Genomic DNA, 15,623 nt, shown 5'->3' with positions numbered 1-15,623 from the left:
GACTTATACTCATGTCTTTTCGTGTCAACTTTTAATAGTGATATATATTAAATTGACTGTGTTTAGCAGTTTATGGATTGTAAATAAATAATTATAATTTATAAATGAATTATAACAAAAATTGTTATACTGCATAATATTTAAAAGTCGTTGTGTTTATACTATTATAATGATGATTAATAATTAATAGTTTTAATTTTTAATTTTATTTTATGGCAGAGAAATTTTATTTTCATGTGAGATTTTAAATTAAAATGTTCTTGTTTAAATTCATTTGTATTGAAAGTAATGTATAATGATAAACGTTTTTTGAAATAAAATATAATTTCGATTTTCATAGTTAGGTAACAGATTTGAGTTAATCTTTGTTTTATAGTCTTCAGTGGAAAAACAATAGTATTTTTCACGGTAGTCTGATGTAAGTACTAATGTACTTATAATAAATAAATCTACAATTACTACTTAGGAATAATCATAGAACAATAGCACAATTAAAAAATAAAATTAACTAGTTTTATTTTTTTACTATTTTGAGTAAAAGATTTTTAACCATAGTTGTATATTAAAGTACAGGACTGACTTACTATATTTACTTGATTGGCACAATTTAAGAAAAGATATATCTTAAAATCGAATTGAACAATGATGGAGGATGAATTAATAATTCTCTAACTGATAATCATATTGCTCGATAATATAATAAGTTGAAAAATTAATAATTAGTTCTATACTCTTGATTTCCATTTATTAAACTGAGTTTTAATGTTTATGATTTTTGTAAAATCTATTGGTTTTATTAATTTTATTGCTTTTGTTAAATCTATTATTTATATTACTATTTGAATTATATACTTATTTCTTGTTTTATTTTATTACTTACATTCAGTTAAATCTACCTATTATAAATTATTATACTTGAGCCTTGTACTGCTTAGTGCTTACAGGCGTTTATAATAAATTATTTATTATATCAATAAATTGATAATAAATAAATAAATAAATAAATAATAGCATAGAATATTCTGTGATAATAGTTAAGTGATAAGAGATAAGCATCTGGTGAATAATAAAAAATAAAAATACAAATAATTACAAAATGATCACAATTCTTTTTAGTTATTTACTGTCCATTGTCCAATTGTTCGTAGTTGGATAGTTCTATTCTATAGAGAAAATTGTTCATGGATTAAATTAATAGTTATGTGGAATATCATCAATTGAAATGATTTACACATTATTTATTTTTTCATTGACTTGTTTTAAATGAAAAGAATATTTTACAGTTGAATGTTGATTATAAATGATCAGATAGAAAAAACATATTGATAGAATCTTAGAAATGATCTGAATATTATTTAATTAATCGAATTCCTTACCATATTATTATATTTATGATGGAGGAACAGAATACGGATATCATTATCGATACAAACAATCGAGAACAAATTATTCGCGGTATAAATAATTTTTATGTTAATTGTGTAAAATATCATTGAGTTTTAATCATGTTAATTATTACTTTAAAGATCAAACAGTCATACTTGGTAATGTTGAATTTCAAAGTGAAATTGATTCTGGGACATCTACACCTAAGCTTGATCCTTTTCAAACCACCCAATCAAATTCTAACACTATTACTGATTCTTCACTAACCATTACCCCTGGTAAAGTGTCTTATTTATTGTTATTTTTATGATTTTTGTCTTATAATATTAAATGTATTTTGCAGAAAGTCAACGACAAAGTGTAATAACAGTTTTACCATGGGGAGCACACAAAGAACGTTCACCATTTCCAAATGTAGACACAGACATCAAGCCAGGAGAGTATGTTATGCGTACATTATTTGCAGACTTTACAGTACAGGCTGAACGAAAAATGGAGGAGGTAATGATTGAACCAGAAAAACCATTGATGAAGATTTTGCAACGTGGTGAAGATGCACAATTTGATCAGTTATTGATTGCATTTGGTTCAGTTGCTGAACATTGTTTGCCTTCAATACTGAAAGCTCTTTTTGCTTGGTATGATCGACAAATTGGTATACTAGATATCAATGCTACAGATTCTAAGAAGATTGAACTTAAAGGCAAAAAGTAAGATGAATGTTAATTTTGAATTAATTAAACTATATAACTTAATTTTACACCTATATGTATTGTACATATCATGTGATATGCATTCATGTATATACTTTAGAAATTTAATGTATATTATATTATTTTAAATATGCTCTACTTAATATATATATTTTTTAGTGATATTATTGATACTAAAGAAGTAGAAATAATGGGAGAGCGAAAAGATCTGGCAGTCGAATTTATATTTTGTTTAGCATTGATAGAAGTATTAAAACAGTTACCATTTCATCCAGGACATGAAGATTTAGTCACTTATATTGAGAATTTATGCTTTAAACATTTTAAATATCGTGAAGGGTATGTAAATTATATTTTTAATATACATAGATCTACTAAGACATTAATATAAGCTTTAAACACCAAAAAATAAAAATAATAACAAATTTATATTCAATGATTTTTTTTATGTAGTATTTTTAAAGTATTTAAATATAACTAGTATAAAATTGAATGCGGGTAACAACTAACAATAGGTCTGTTAGATCAAAAAATATTATTCAAATTTATTCTAAATGTGTATTAATGAAGTATTGTAATTGATTTCTAGGGCACAAAACTGTCCCAATGCACCAAATATACACATGGTGGCTGATTTATATGCAGAAGTTTTAGGAGTTTTGGCTCAATCTAGGTTTTTGTCTGTCAGAAAACGATTTATGGCTGAATTAAAGGAACTTAGAGCTAAAGAACCATCACCACATGTCATACAAGCTATTATTTCATTGTTAATGGGAATGAAATTTTTTAGAATTAAAGTACCTAAATTCTCTATAAATATGCTTTTTTATTTTAAAGCTTAAGGTATTTATATTTTTAATATTTTTATTAACAGATGGTTCCTATTGAGGATTTTGAGGCTTCATTTCAATTTATGCAAGAGTGTGCTCAGTATTTTCTTGAAGTCAAAGATAAAGATATTAAGCATTCAATGGCAGGATTATTTGTTGAAATTTTATTACCTATGGCTGGTGTAAGGTTTATTTAAATATTCCATTTTTTTTTTTGTAAGCTAATGTAATTAAATATTTTTCTTATTTTAGATTGTTAAAAATGAAGTGAATGTTCCTTGTTTGAAAAATTTTGTGGAATCACTTTATTCAACAACTTTAGATATGTGTACCAAATCAAAACATAGACTTTCATTGTTTCCATTAGTAACTTGCTTGCTATGTGTTAGCCAAAAAATTTTTTTCCTACAAAATTGGCATTATTTTTTGGCAATGTGTTTATCAAATTTAAAGAATAGAGATACAAATATGTCAAGAGTTGCTTTAGGTATTTTAAATTTAAAAATCAGTTGCAAATTATTTTATTTTATTATTAATTCAAACATATTCTGATATTTTATTTATAGAAGCCCTTTATCGTTTGCTATGGGTATACATGGTGAGAATAAAATGTGAAAGTAACTCTGCTACTCAGTCTCGCTTACAAAGTATTGTACATTCTTTATTCCCTAAAGGATCAAAAGCTGTTGTACCACGTGATACACCTTTAAATATATTTGTTAAAATTATTCAATTTATTGCTCAGGTAAATTTAATAATTATTTTTGCTATTTTAACATTTTGAATAACTTATTACATTTATACATTTATTTCTGTATATTATTATTTTAGGAGCGATTAGACTTTGCTATGCGTGAAATAGTGTATGATTTGCTAAGTGTAGGACGGCCAATCAAATTAATACTTACACCAGAACGAATGAGTATTGGTCTCAGAGCTTTTCTTGTTGTAGCAGATAGTCTTGAACAAAAAGAAGGTGAACCACCAATGCCAGGTACATCTGGAGTATTGCCATCTGGTAGTACACTCCGGGTGAAAAAAACTTTTTTGAATAAGGTTTGTTAATTACATCATTATATTATATTATAGTTCTATCATCAATCAATATTAATGATATTATATAATGTTTAATTTAAATAATAAATTTAGATGCTAACTGAGGATACTGCAAGAAATATTGGTATTCATTCTTACTTTCCAAATGTGCGTCGAGTGTTTGTTGAAATTTTAAGAGCATTGGATACCCATTATGGCAGACCTTTGATGATGACTAGTACACAAAATATGAATAAAGTATTTTTGAATTTGAATTTTTATAGATTTAGAATATTTAGATATTAATTTTCTATCCATAAAATAATTAAAATAAGGGATTTATTTTCAATTTTTATGTAAAGACATAATAAAAAATCAATTTCTTAAATCATATTTCATATTGTATAGATACAAATATACAATATTGAATAGTTTGCTTTAATTTGAAATTTTTAACGATAAGTATAAATCACTAATATTAGGCATAAAATTTCATTACTTATTCATGATAAAAATAGTTTACTGTATAGTTATCAAAATTTAGGACCTTTTGGTTTCTGCATTGAACTCTTTCAATCAGTTTTATGGGTTATGTATTTTTTTTGTACTTCTGTATGTATTATATGTATTACAATTTTGATAGTTATAAACTTAATAGATTAATTGATAGTTTTTTTTTTTATTAGGAACCTGATGAGATGATAACTGGTGAAAGAAAGCCACGTATTGATCTATTTCGAACATGTGTTGCGGCTGTTCCACGTTTAATACCTGAGACTATGACTGGTGCTGAATTAGTAGATATGTTGTCTCGCTTAACTGTACATATGGATGAAGAACTTCGTGCTTTAGCATATCAGAGTCTTCAAACTTTAATTATTGATTTCCCAGAATGGCGTCATGAAGTAATTACTAGTAAGCATATAGTATAGTGGTTAATGTATGTATTCATTTTTCAATTATATTGAATGTCTACAATTTACATTTAGGTTTTACTCAATTTTTGGCTCGTGACGTGCAAGACACATTTCCACAATTAATTGACAATGGTTTGCGAATGTTATTACAACTATTAACTTGCTGGAAAAATAGTATTACACCGGGATTGATAAAAAATCAAACAGAAAAAAATAAAAAAGTTGATTTAACTAATAACCAGCAAAAATTTAAAAAAGTTGATTTTTCTCAAGCAGAAGCCTTAGCTTTAGTAATGCTATGTAATTGTCGACCTAGTCCCCGCCGTTTATCAGCACATATACTACGTGAAGTAAAATGTCTAATGAAAATATTAGGTTTGCATTTTTATAAATATTTCATAGTAACTATAAAAATTAAAAAATATTTTAATGATTGTCAATATTTTCTTGGTTTAGATAATACAAAAGACATACTACCAGTTATTGATGTTATTGATAAGGCTTGTCCTCAGTTAATTGAAAGATGTCTTCCTATGTTGCCTTCAGCAGAAAAATTAGCAGCAATGACTGCTTCTGCAGCAAATTCAATTGATTTGCAATGGATTGTTGATCGTAACGCTCCAATATGGACAGCAGGTAAATTAATATTTTATAATTTTTTCAAATTCATAATTTTTATTGAACATTTAGTGAATATTTAAGTATAAAATGTTTAAGGAATTCAAGACGATATTAATTCTTCTAAAACTGCTTCATCGTTAAGCTTATTGGGTGGAACTGGAAATAGTGATCCTTGGGGAACAATACTTTTTGGTATTTTGTCTCCAAATGTTCTCATAAAGCAATGTTCTTCTGTTATTGCTCAGGCTTGGCTATTAGTATTTTCTAGAGTTCATAGTCTTTTCACAGTAATTGACCCCACGTAAGTTAGTTTATATTACTATTGATATTGTTGTACTACTCTATAATTATTTTATTTCTATAGACCAGTTAGTGATAATAGAGCTTCATTACTAAGGAGCTCAGCTCCACCAAGGAAACCTTTAACAGAACGTGATCATTACTTGACTCTTTGGAGATATTATACAATGTTTGCTATGCGAGTTGTACCTCTTGCTCCAAATCCAGTTATACGATGTGCTTCGCCTGATTTAAGCTTAAGTTCTTCACCAGATAGTTTAGCTACTGGCGAACGAAATGATAGCAAAAGTGTTACACCAACAGCATTGTATAAATTAATTGCACCATTATTAAGATGTGAAGTAGCTGATGTTAGAGATGCTGCTATTTATGCAATGGGAACAATAAATCCTGAAGCATTAAAGTAAAATAAAAATAAATAATAGAGTTAATTGGATCTTTAAAGTTAATATGTATATTTTTTTACTAAATAGAGATCTTATGGAAGAATTAATTTCTTTTATAAAAGAAGCTGTGGATAGAAAACAGGAAAATATGAGACGACGTAGACGAAGAGACGCATTGCGTTTACAGTTAGTTAAGGTTTTTGAACTTATTGCAGGATATGGAACATTTGGTTGCAGGTAAATATTGTATAATATTCGGCACATCAATAAAGTTGTTGAAAAAATATACCTATAATATATTCTTTTTATAATTTCTATATTAAATCTTTATTATATCCATTGTTTTTTTTCCAGTTCATTTGTTCTAGATAGAGATACATATTCACTACACCCAACAATTGAAGAATATGTTGATGGAGCTAGAATCTGTTTAGAATTGGAATCAGAAAAAGATAGTCTTAGAGAAATAAAACTGTATTTTTGTAGATTTGTTATGAAGATGATAAAAAGTTTTGAACGTAAGTATACAGTTTCATTAGTTTGTTAAAAATATAAAGATCATATTTTAGTTTTTATGTTACCTATTATTTATTTTAAATTTATAATTTATAAAGTAAGAAATATTAAATACCGACATAATTATAACACTTATTAAAATAACTCAGAGTCAAGTATTAAATAATAAATAAATAGTACTTATAAGTTATGTGTATTTTATGAATATATGAATATAATAAATAGAAATAGAGTATTAATAACTTCAAAAAACCTCAGAAAAAAAATGTTTTAATGTTCTAAAAATTATAATAAATTACATTAAAAAATAATATAAAAATATTCATTGATATTATAATAATTTAAAATATGCGTTGAAAAATTATTTAGATTAAGCTGAGCAAACATTTATGTTAATTTAATCATGTGTATTGGATTTATTTAATACAATTATATAAATTAAATAAGTATTTACATCGGCATATCTGTAAAAAAAAACCTTTAGTACTTAATAGTAATATAATTATTTTTAAAAATTTTAAATTGTTTTTTAAAATTTAAAATTTTAGAAGAATGTGTTACAATTTAAAAAATAAAAAAAATTATTCTTAGTTAGAAAAAAATAAAGAGAATATTTAAAAAAAATATATATGTATCAAGAAACCAGAAAATGCATTTATAATTAAAAATAACTAAATAGTAAAAATTTAAAATTTAAATTATATTATATTCTTAATCAAAGAGGCATGAAATGAGTTTTCAGCTTAGAGAGCATTGTTATGATTGAAGAAAAAAAATGAATAAGCCATCAACATTCTATTTCAAATTATAAATAATCTTTTTTTAAAATAAATAATATAATTTGTGAATTTATACGGGAACTAATAAATTAAAGTTCTGAGTACCTACTATTGTTTATAATTAATTATTTTTTTGCTTATATATTTTATTCAGAAGTAAAAATACTAAATAATTAATTGCTTTATAAATTACAGTTATTTGTTTTTAATATTTATTTGTTCAGTAAACCATCGACAGATAATTAAAGACATTTGCATAATGATGCTATACTTTAATCACTTTATAACTTTAAAAACATTTGTTAATTTGTTCATAATAATAAGGATTCAAAAGACAAAATATTATTAAAATCAGCTCATTTAATTAAATTAGCAAAAACTTTTGTATTTTTATATTAAAACAAAAAAATAGTCTTTTTAAATTTTGTAGAATGTGTATTTTTTTAGTAAACTGTTTTGTTCATTATATTTTAAAATTTAATATTTTTTAATTTTACTTGCAAGCCAAATTTATTATAAAAAGTTTTTTTTTTTTTAGTTGAAACATACCGTACATTGTTAAAACGAGAATTGCGCCAAAATTTATTTACTCTATTTTGTAATTGGGCCGAACATTGGGCATCATCTGCTATTTCAACTAGTTTGCTGACCATAGATTTAATTAAAGATGATTTGCAAATGGCATCTTTGCAAGCAGCTTGTGCAGTCCTTACATGTGGACCATGTTTCAATCATACTTTGGCTGAACCTGATGGATCTTTATATACTTGGATAGATGTGTTACTAGCACATCCTGATAAACGAGTTCATCAATTAGCCTTAGAAACAGTTGTTTTGCTGTTAGATTGTAATCCAGATATGGGAGCACTTTTAGATTGGGTTGTAGATAGGTGTTATACAGCTGTGCCACCTGTAGCAGATGCATGTTTTCATGCACTTGGAGTAATATTTAGCACAAGGTAAGTTAAATTATAGTATTAACATTCTCAAAACAAATAAAAGTATACAAATGTTAGTTATTGACGAAAGTAGGTATTACTCGTATTTTTAATATGTTTTATATTGCCAAAAACAATTGTTCTTTTTATTATTATCTATATGTCTATGTAATAAGGTATACACATTATTTTTAATACATTTATGCTGTTGACACTTAGTATTAAACTTTGGCGTGTGGGATATATTATATCAGGTATATTTGTTCCACCATCTAAAAATAATAATTATTGAAGCATAAAAATTTCTAAATTACTCTTGTGACAATTATACAGTTTATTAGGTATTGTAATAATTAGGTTTGATAATAATATGTTTCCTGTAGATATATTAATCAAGGTTTAAAACTAAAAAAATATTGATATGTTGATATTTATGCTTAATGTATGCCTTACAAAATCTTAAACAAGCATTATCTTTTTTATTGTTATTATTTTTTTTTTTTAACTAAATATTAATATAATAATAAATATAATAAAAATAAGATTCTGTATAGGTTTAATGTGTACTTCATCATTAAGTATGCTTTATTCATTTGTGTTATCCCTGTTTTGAAGTGTATGAAACAGCAGTTCAAAATTTTTTATTTAACTTTGATAGTTTTAATATTAAAGTGAAATTATCTAATTTTAAACTTAAAGGTAAACTGGTAAAAAGAAGGTAAAGTTAAATTATTCTTTTAGTATTGATATACTTGATATAATTTCATATATTTGAGGTCTGCCAAATCTCTCATGATCGATGTATAAAATATCATAAGACAAAAGGTTTTTTTAATTGTAAAAAAAAAAAAAAATTGAGTTTCTGGATTTAATAAATTGAATATTGAATATATATCTATTTCATATAGTTTAATAAATTATAAATTTACAAAAAAATATATTTCATGGTTTTTATTTGTATAGTTGATTTTATGAAGAACTTTCCATGTACGAGCAAACTGCAATTTAGTTTTAAATTATAGTTAACAATAAAATTGTTTTCAATTATGAAAATTTTTGTAATATACCTAATTAAAATAAACTATGTAACAAATAAATTCACTGTAAAGTAGTAATAACAAGTATTAATATTAAATAATATCATGTATTCTACAACATGTGAAGAAACTGTCAAAGTGGACTAAGAATATATTTCTTTACTTCAGCATAATTATTTAATTTTTTTGTATCTTTTCATTAAGTTTTAAATGATCCAGTTGCTCTTATTTTTGCTATGTATTCCTAACTTATAATTTAAAATTAATAAATTAAGTGTTTAAAAAAATATAAACTATACAACTTTTGCTAAGTAATTTATATTGAAGAATTGCATTATTGATTTGGGTATATAAGTTACAACCAACCTAAGTGTTCATTTTTAGGTTACAGGGCTATTGCTTATAGACTATAAGCAGAGTTCAAATATAAGTTAAAAGTATTGTTATAGATAAAAAAAATTATATATACATGCATAATGCTTATAATATAACTCATATTTTTGGAAAATGATCAATATTTTTTTTAGGGAATATCCATGTGATCATTATACAGCAATTATTAATGTTACACTCATGAATACCGGTTGTCCTCGATCTTCTGTACGAGATACTGCTTTACAATTATTACAAGTATTAGATAAGAGGTTTTTTGGATCTGGATGTGTTGAACTTTTACCACCAATTTTACCATCCGAATCTCCAGTTACTGCACGTGAGTACTTTTTATATTATATGAATGAATATTTAAAAAGCTTAAAATTAGTAACTCGATTAGTATAATTGCTTATAACACTTGGCATTCACAGTTTAATGTTGATGACGCTAAGGTTCAAAATTTTAATTTATACGACTTTGGTTGATGATAATTAATAAATATAATAGTCCACTAGGAAAAATAAACAAAGACGAATGATCAAAAGTTTTTTTTTTAAATCCGTAATAGAACGAGTGAATGGAATTTAATTTAGATTTAGATTTATAGGTTATAAATATATGGGTACAAAATATATTATTTATATGCATAAAAAAAGACTTTTCCAATAAAACGTACCATATATAATTAAAGAATCCATAATAAGTTTACATTAAGAAAATAGTAGAATAATTATTTATTCTAAATTTTTATAAGAGTATTATTATTTATTATTAGTAGTAATAGTAGTATTATTTGTATTTAATATTATATTAAATTGTTTTGTGTATATTGATTTGGTGGACAAGGAAATAACCGCCCTCAATCAATTTACTACTATAGCGCGCATAATACTGCTGTCAATTTCATTCAATAATCAATTTGCGAATGTATACAAAGCTTTCTCTATTTATATTATCTACAGAATAATAAATGAATTGTACAATTAAACATATTAATTTTAATTAAGGCCGTAAATGGAAACAAATTTAAGTATTCATGGACACTTACCTATCGTTTTTATGTTCAAAATAAAGAATTCTCAATTATGTTTCAAATTTTAATGTTATTTATATCATAATTTATTATTTATATACATATGCAACTATTATCATCAATGAAAAATGTAAAAAAAAAAAATTATTAATTTCAAATCGTTTTAATATTTAATTTACAAAATAATTTATAACTTAAACACATACAATTATTGGCTATTTTAGGTATGTTAGTATTACCTATATTAGTAAAATAGATCTATGCTTTTGAAGAGTAAATTAATTTAGGACATTTTCAGGATCTACTTTGATACCCTTATGAATACTTAATGAATCGGTACTCTCTAAAAGCATTTAGCAAATTTTTTTTTACTCATTTGAGCATTAACAATATTTTTTTCAAGGGTTGTAGTTAAAATTGGTAATGTAGCTAAGACTTATTAAAAACTATACACATAGAAACAAATCAAAATTACAATTACTTAATATTTTAACAGTCGTTCTTGGACGATCATTTTGAAAATGTGTGATCCATTTTCTATTCTATAATTTTACGTATTTCTATAGATAGTGAACAATAGGTAGATATCTATAAAGTCGGAATACAAAATAAAATCTGTAACTAATAATTAATATTGAAACTTAAGAATATTTTTTCGGTTAGGTTGTTATTCTTTGATATAGATTAAATGCTATTGATATAATGTTTCAATATCTTAAATTAACAGAAGTTCTTTTAAAGTTTCGATAGTATGTTTACACATATTTTAAAATCGTATATTTCTTCGTGATTTTCGACCCGTCAAGTTTCACTCATAGATGTTAATTTAGTACATTTTATTCCATGAATAAATTCCTTAATCTTATTTTTAACAACTCAGTCTGTTCAGTATTTTAATAAAACTTTTAACCAATTTTCGATATAATTATGAATGTGATGAATATTTGAAGAATGAGTTAGGGCCAAATTTAAGTAATGAACGTAGAATGCCGTGCAAGTTTCAAGTATCACAAACTGTAAGCCTTTGAAATTTCTATTTATATCTACGTAGATTCTACTCCATCATACCCTTGTCCTAACATGTATTGATTATTAACACCAGGTGGGATCTTGGATATTTTGATAAGGGGCACATATAAATTGTATAATTAATAATACATATTATAATTTTTAAACGTTATTTGGTAATATATTAAATATTTTGTTGGTTACATAAAATTACATACCAAAATAATAATTTATACCTAAGTAAGTTATTATATACATATAGTTATCATTAAGAAAAAATATGTTTATAGATTTTCATACTTAATAGCTTTATAAGTCTTTGTTTATGTTTTTTAGCAAACACGTCTAGTATCTACCTACTTTTTTTAGTTTTATTTGAATATCTTTATTTATATGTAACATTGCTAAGCTGTAAAGTCTTTTCTGGCTTATTGTCGATTGTAGGTAAGTTTTGATTCTTTTTAAAAGACTGAATGACCTTTCATAGCACTTGCTGTTGTGATAGATATAACATTAAGAATTGTTAAAAGGCATTTAATGTTATGGAACATGGATGCATATTTAAAAGCTCCCATTGAAGAATTAACTTTTTCTGAATTATTTTTCCGAAATTATTTCCATAAATTGAACTCTCCGCGTTGTGCTTCAATACTATCGTATTTATTTCTAGTGTATGCGATTAAATGGGAGTAAGATATCATTACAATTCATGAAACATAGAGTTTATATGAAAACATTTATCTTGCATAAAAAGCATATTTTAGGGGTTGAAGAGTATTCAACACGTTAGACTCTAATGAATATTTAAGAATATTTTTATAATATTGGCGCATAATGAATATGTTTCACATTATCGGTAATTATCAATTATATTGATCAATTAATACAATATTCACTAATGCGAGTTATTTTTATATCCTCGGTTCTAATAAAAATTAATCACCAAATATTTCTTTTCGATGACAATAGTACATCGACTAATTCGTTAGCTGTTACGACTATCCAGTCGTCCGTTGCAGTGAGTATTGGTATTTGAGTGCTATATATTATTGCTTACATGTTGTCTTTCTATCATATTATTATTACTTACAAACATGTTAAAAACTTTTTATTTTTTTTTCAAATATTGAAAGAATATTTTGCATTTTTAAGGATATAAAACATCATATTATCTAGTATTTTAAAATAATATTAGGAGAATATATCGTCTATTTAAATGACAAAGAAATATCATATTTTGAGGATTTTAAGAGAATATAAATCCGATCTCTAGTTTTATATAAGTATCGATAAGACACTAAAGCAGCTGTAACCCCTATTTTATTAGTTTAAATGCAAACAATGATTAAAACAGTAGACAGTTTTATTCTTATTTACTGTATTTTTCATTTATGTGATACTTGTAGTTACATAAAAAAAAATTTTGATAAAAAATTGACAGGGGTACGTGCCCCTGTGCCCCTTTCCTGAACTCACCCTTGATTAACACTAAATCTTTTTAAAGTTTTAAAATTACTGTTGTTTAATTTTAGTCTGCTATACTAGTTCAAATTGTTAAAAATTTTCTTTCATTACTTATGTATTATCTTTTTTTGACCTCTATATAGTTTATATTTTAATCCAAATACCGAATATAATATATTTAATGAAAACTGATTCAAAGTAAGATATATCTGTCGTAACATTAATTAACTCTGAAAAACATTTAAATTTGTTTTTTTTTCAACTATTTTTCCTGTTTAATTTTTTCATTAAATTCAATAAAATTATTCTGGATCAGAAAACTTTAATAAAAAGTATTTAATCTTTTATTCTTTAGATAGCCAATTAAGTTTTTATCATTATATTAAATATGTATCGACAATTAAGCACGCAAATTGCCATCATTATGTTAGACATTTTTTATTATAAGTGGTCCGGAATCATTAGTATCACAAAAAGCCATTTCTTGTTGGATGAATGAGATTATAATTTCAGTTATCGCTATTAATCTTCTTCGATCTATACTTATTTGTGTAGCGCGATGAGTCTAACATTTGTGCAATATTTTGATAGTTTTTCGAATGGCAGCTATAAAATTGTCATATCACAAGACATTACGAATATCTTTTTTAGAATATTCATTGAATACTTCAATTGCATGTTCCAATTATTAAAAATGTTGACTATTAAAATGGAAAGTTTTTAGTGATTGTTTTCGCCTTCAAATTTTTGACCAAATATTAGACAGTATTTACAAATTGTGCCATCATTATCATTTTTCAAATAAACAAGCTACGAAAATCGTTCAAAAAATTTCGAGAAAGGGGAAAAATCCTGGCCCTGACCCCTTTACCAGCTACGGATTGTATTTTAATATATTTAAGTACTGTATAGGGTGAATTACAAGTAATACAAATGTGGATAAGTATAATTGAATCGATGATTGCAGAAACGACATGAGTCAAATTTTTAAAACTTTTGGATAATTGATAAAAAGTGTATAATTTAAATAATTCTGAAAGAATTCTTATTTAAAAATGAATACTCGTAGAAATATATTTTGCACTGATTATACATAATTTGTGTATATAAATAATACGATGTTTTTTTATTATTGACTTTCAAAGTTTTCTGACTCATGACGTTTTACACAAATGTGACTCGTTTTTGCAATCATCGATTTAATTGATGAATTGCCTATTGTATATATGTATATACATACTTATAGTTTTGAAAAGTTACATTTTATTAAATAATTGAATGACGATATACAAAATAATAATTAGGTGTATTTGAATAAAAAGTAAATTAAAATCGTAAAATGTATAACTTTTTATATATATTAGGTATAATTAGTTTGCTCGACGGGTGACAAACACAATTTCTATAGAGGACTCAGGACCGTTACTTAAGCCTATACATTTTCATTGATTAAACATTGGAGTTGTTAAAAGCGTGCATTTGTCACTTGATATGTATTAATTTATTTTTAATTGTGAGACTTTATTGTAAATACGATCGATTTGCGTTTGCAATCTATTAAATCATATATAATCTACTGACAATTATTAATGATACAGTTTAGTTATGTATACAAAATTATAATTTATATTCGTAAATAACGATCATGATGTTAGAAAAACTGGATATTATTTTTATATAAAGAACCTATGTAGCTTCACCATTACTCACCGAGGATTAATCCTTTGAATTCGTGTTTAAATGTACCGGGAAGTTATGGTGTTGGTGATTGTGAGCGTCGCATATTCGCACGGTATGGTGTAGTCGTGTAGATCAAATGATACCTATACTATTCACAAATTATAGGAATAAATTTATAATTTTCTTAGTAACTTCATAATTAATGTCTTGATAATAAAGAGACTAGGTGGGATTTTAAAATATTAGTAATTAATATTAATTTATTAACATTTATGATATGTAAAAATGGTCTAATCAAGTGTGATAAACACAAGATCAAACATTACATATAATTTATATTTTTATTAAACTATTGTTAAGGACTATTACCATCAGTATAAATACTTTAATAGCTTGGTTAAAAGGCCTGGATAAAATTTTAAATACTTTAACGTATAAATATATATTTTAGAATCATAGTCTATAATCATAAGATATATTATATGTAGTGGATATTTTTTTCATTTATTTTAATTGGACTATAAAATTTAAGTATTTAAATATTTAGGCTTTATCATTTATCATCATAGCTTTAAATTCTGAGCATAGCGATGAGTGTATTGATT

General features: G+C 24.9%; 1 protein-coding gene across 3 annotated transcripts in view; it reads left to right on the top strand.

The window, feature by feature from the left end:
• The first annotated feature begins 1,160 nt into the window (after window positions 1-1,160).
• Window positions 1,161-15,623, top strand: part of LOC112594955 (protein furry) — a 104,961-nt gene continuing 90,498 nt past the window's right edge. The window contains exons 1-19 of one of the 3 annotated variants that reach the window (XM_025339996.1): window positions 1,161-1,455; window positions 1,527-1,664; window positions 1,730-2,096; window positions 2,259-2,438; window positions 2,689-2,896; window positions 2,974-3,111; window positions 3,182-3,416; window positions 3,496-3,674; window positions 3,761-3,985; window positions 4,079-4,222; window positions 4,651-4,879; window positions 4,954-5,256; window positions 5,338-5,517; window positions 5,599-5,803; window positions 5,867-6,205; window positions 6,276-6,425; window positions 6,543-6,706; window positions 8,022-8,442; window positions 9,986-10,170. In XM_025339996.1, coding sequence (XP_025195781.1) covers window positions 1,392-1,455; window positions 1,527-1,664; window positions 1,730-2,096; window positions 2,259-2,438; window positions 2,689-2,896; window positions 2,974-3,111; window positions 3,182-3,416; window positions 3,496-3,674; window positions 3,761-3,985; window positions 4,079-4,222; window positions 4,651-4,879; window positions 4,954-5,256; window positions 5,338-5,517; window positions 5,599-5,803; window positions 5,867-6,205; window positions 6,276-6,425; window positions 6,543-6,706; window positions 8,022-8,442; window positions 9,986-10,170 — 4,054 coding nt within the window. In that variant the 5' untranslated portion in view covers window positions 1,161-1,391. The remainder of the gene's footprint in view (window positions 1,456-1,526; window positions 1,665-1,729; window positions 2,097-2,258; window positions 2,439-2,688; window positions 2,897-2,973; window positions 3,112-3,181; window positions 3,417-3,495; window positions 3,675-3,760; window positions 3,986-4,078; window positions 4,223-4,650; window positions 4,880-4,953; window positions 5,257-5,337; window positions 5,518-5,598; window positions 5,804-5,866; window positions 6,206-6,275; window positions 6,426-6,542; window positions 6,707-8,021; window positions 8,443-9,985; window positions 10,171-15,623) is intronic. The other 2 variants (XM_025339995.1, XM_025339994.1) reach the window with 2 other exon arrangements.

Source organism: Melanaphis sacchari, unplaced genomic scaffold (assembly GCF_002803265.2).
Source record: "Melanaphis sacchari strain LSU unplaced genomic scaffold, SCAv2.0 Contig24_pilon_pilon, whole genome shotgun sequence".
Lineage (NCBI taxonomy): Eukaryota > Metazoa > Arthropoda > Insecta > Hemiptera > Aphididae > Melanaphis > Melanaphis sacchari.
This window is presented reverse-complemented; position numbering and strand designations above follow the sequence as displayed.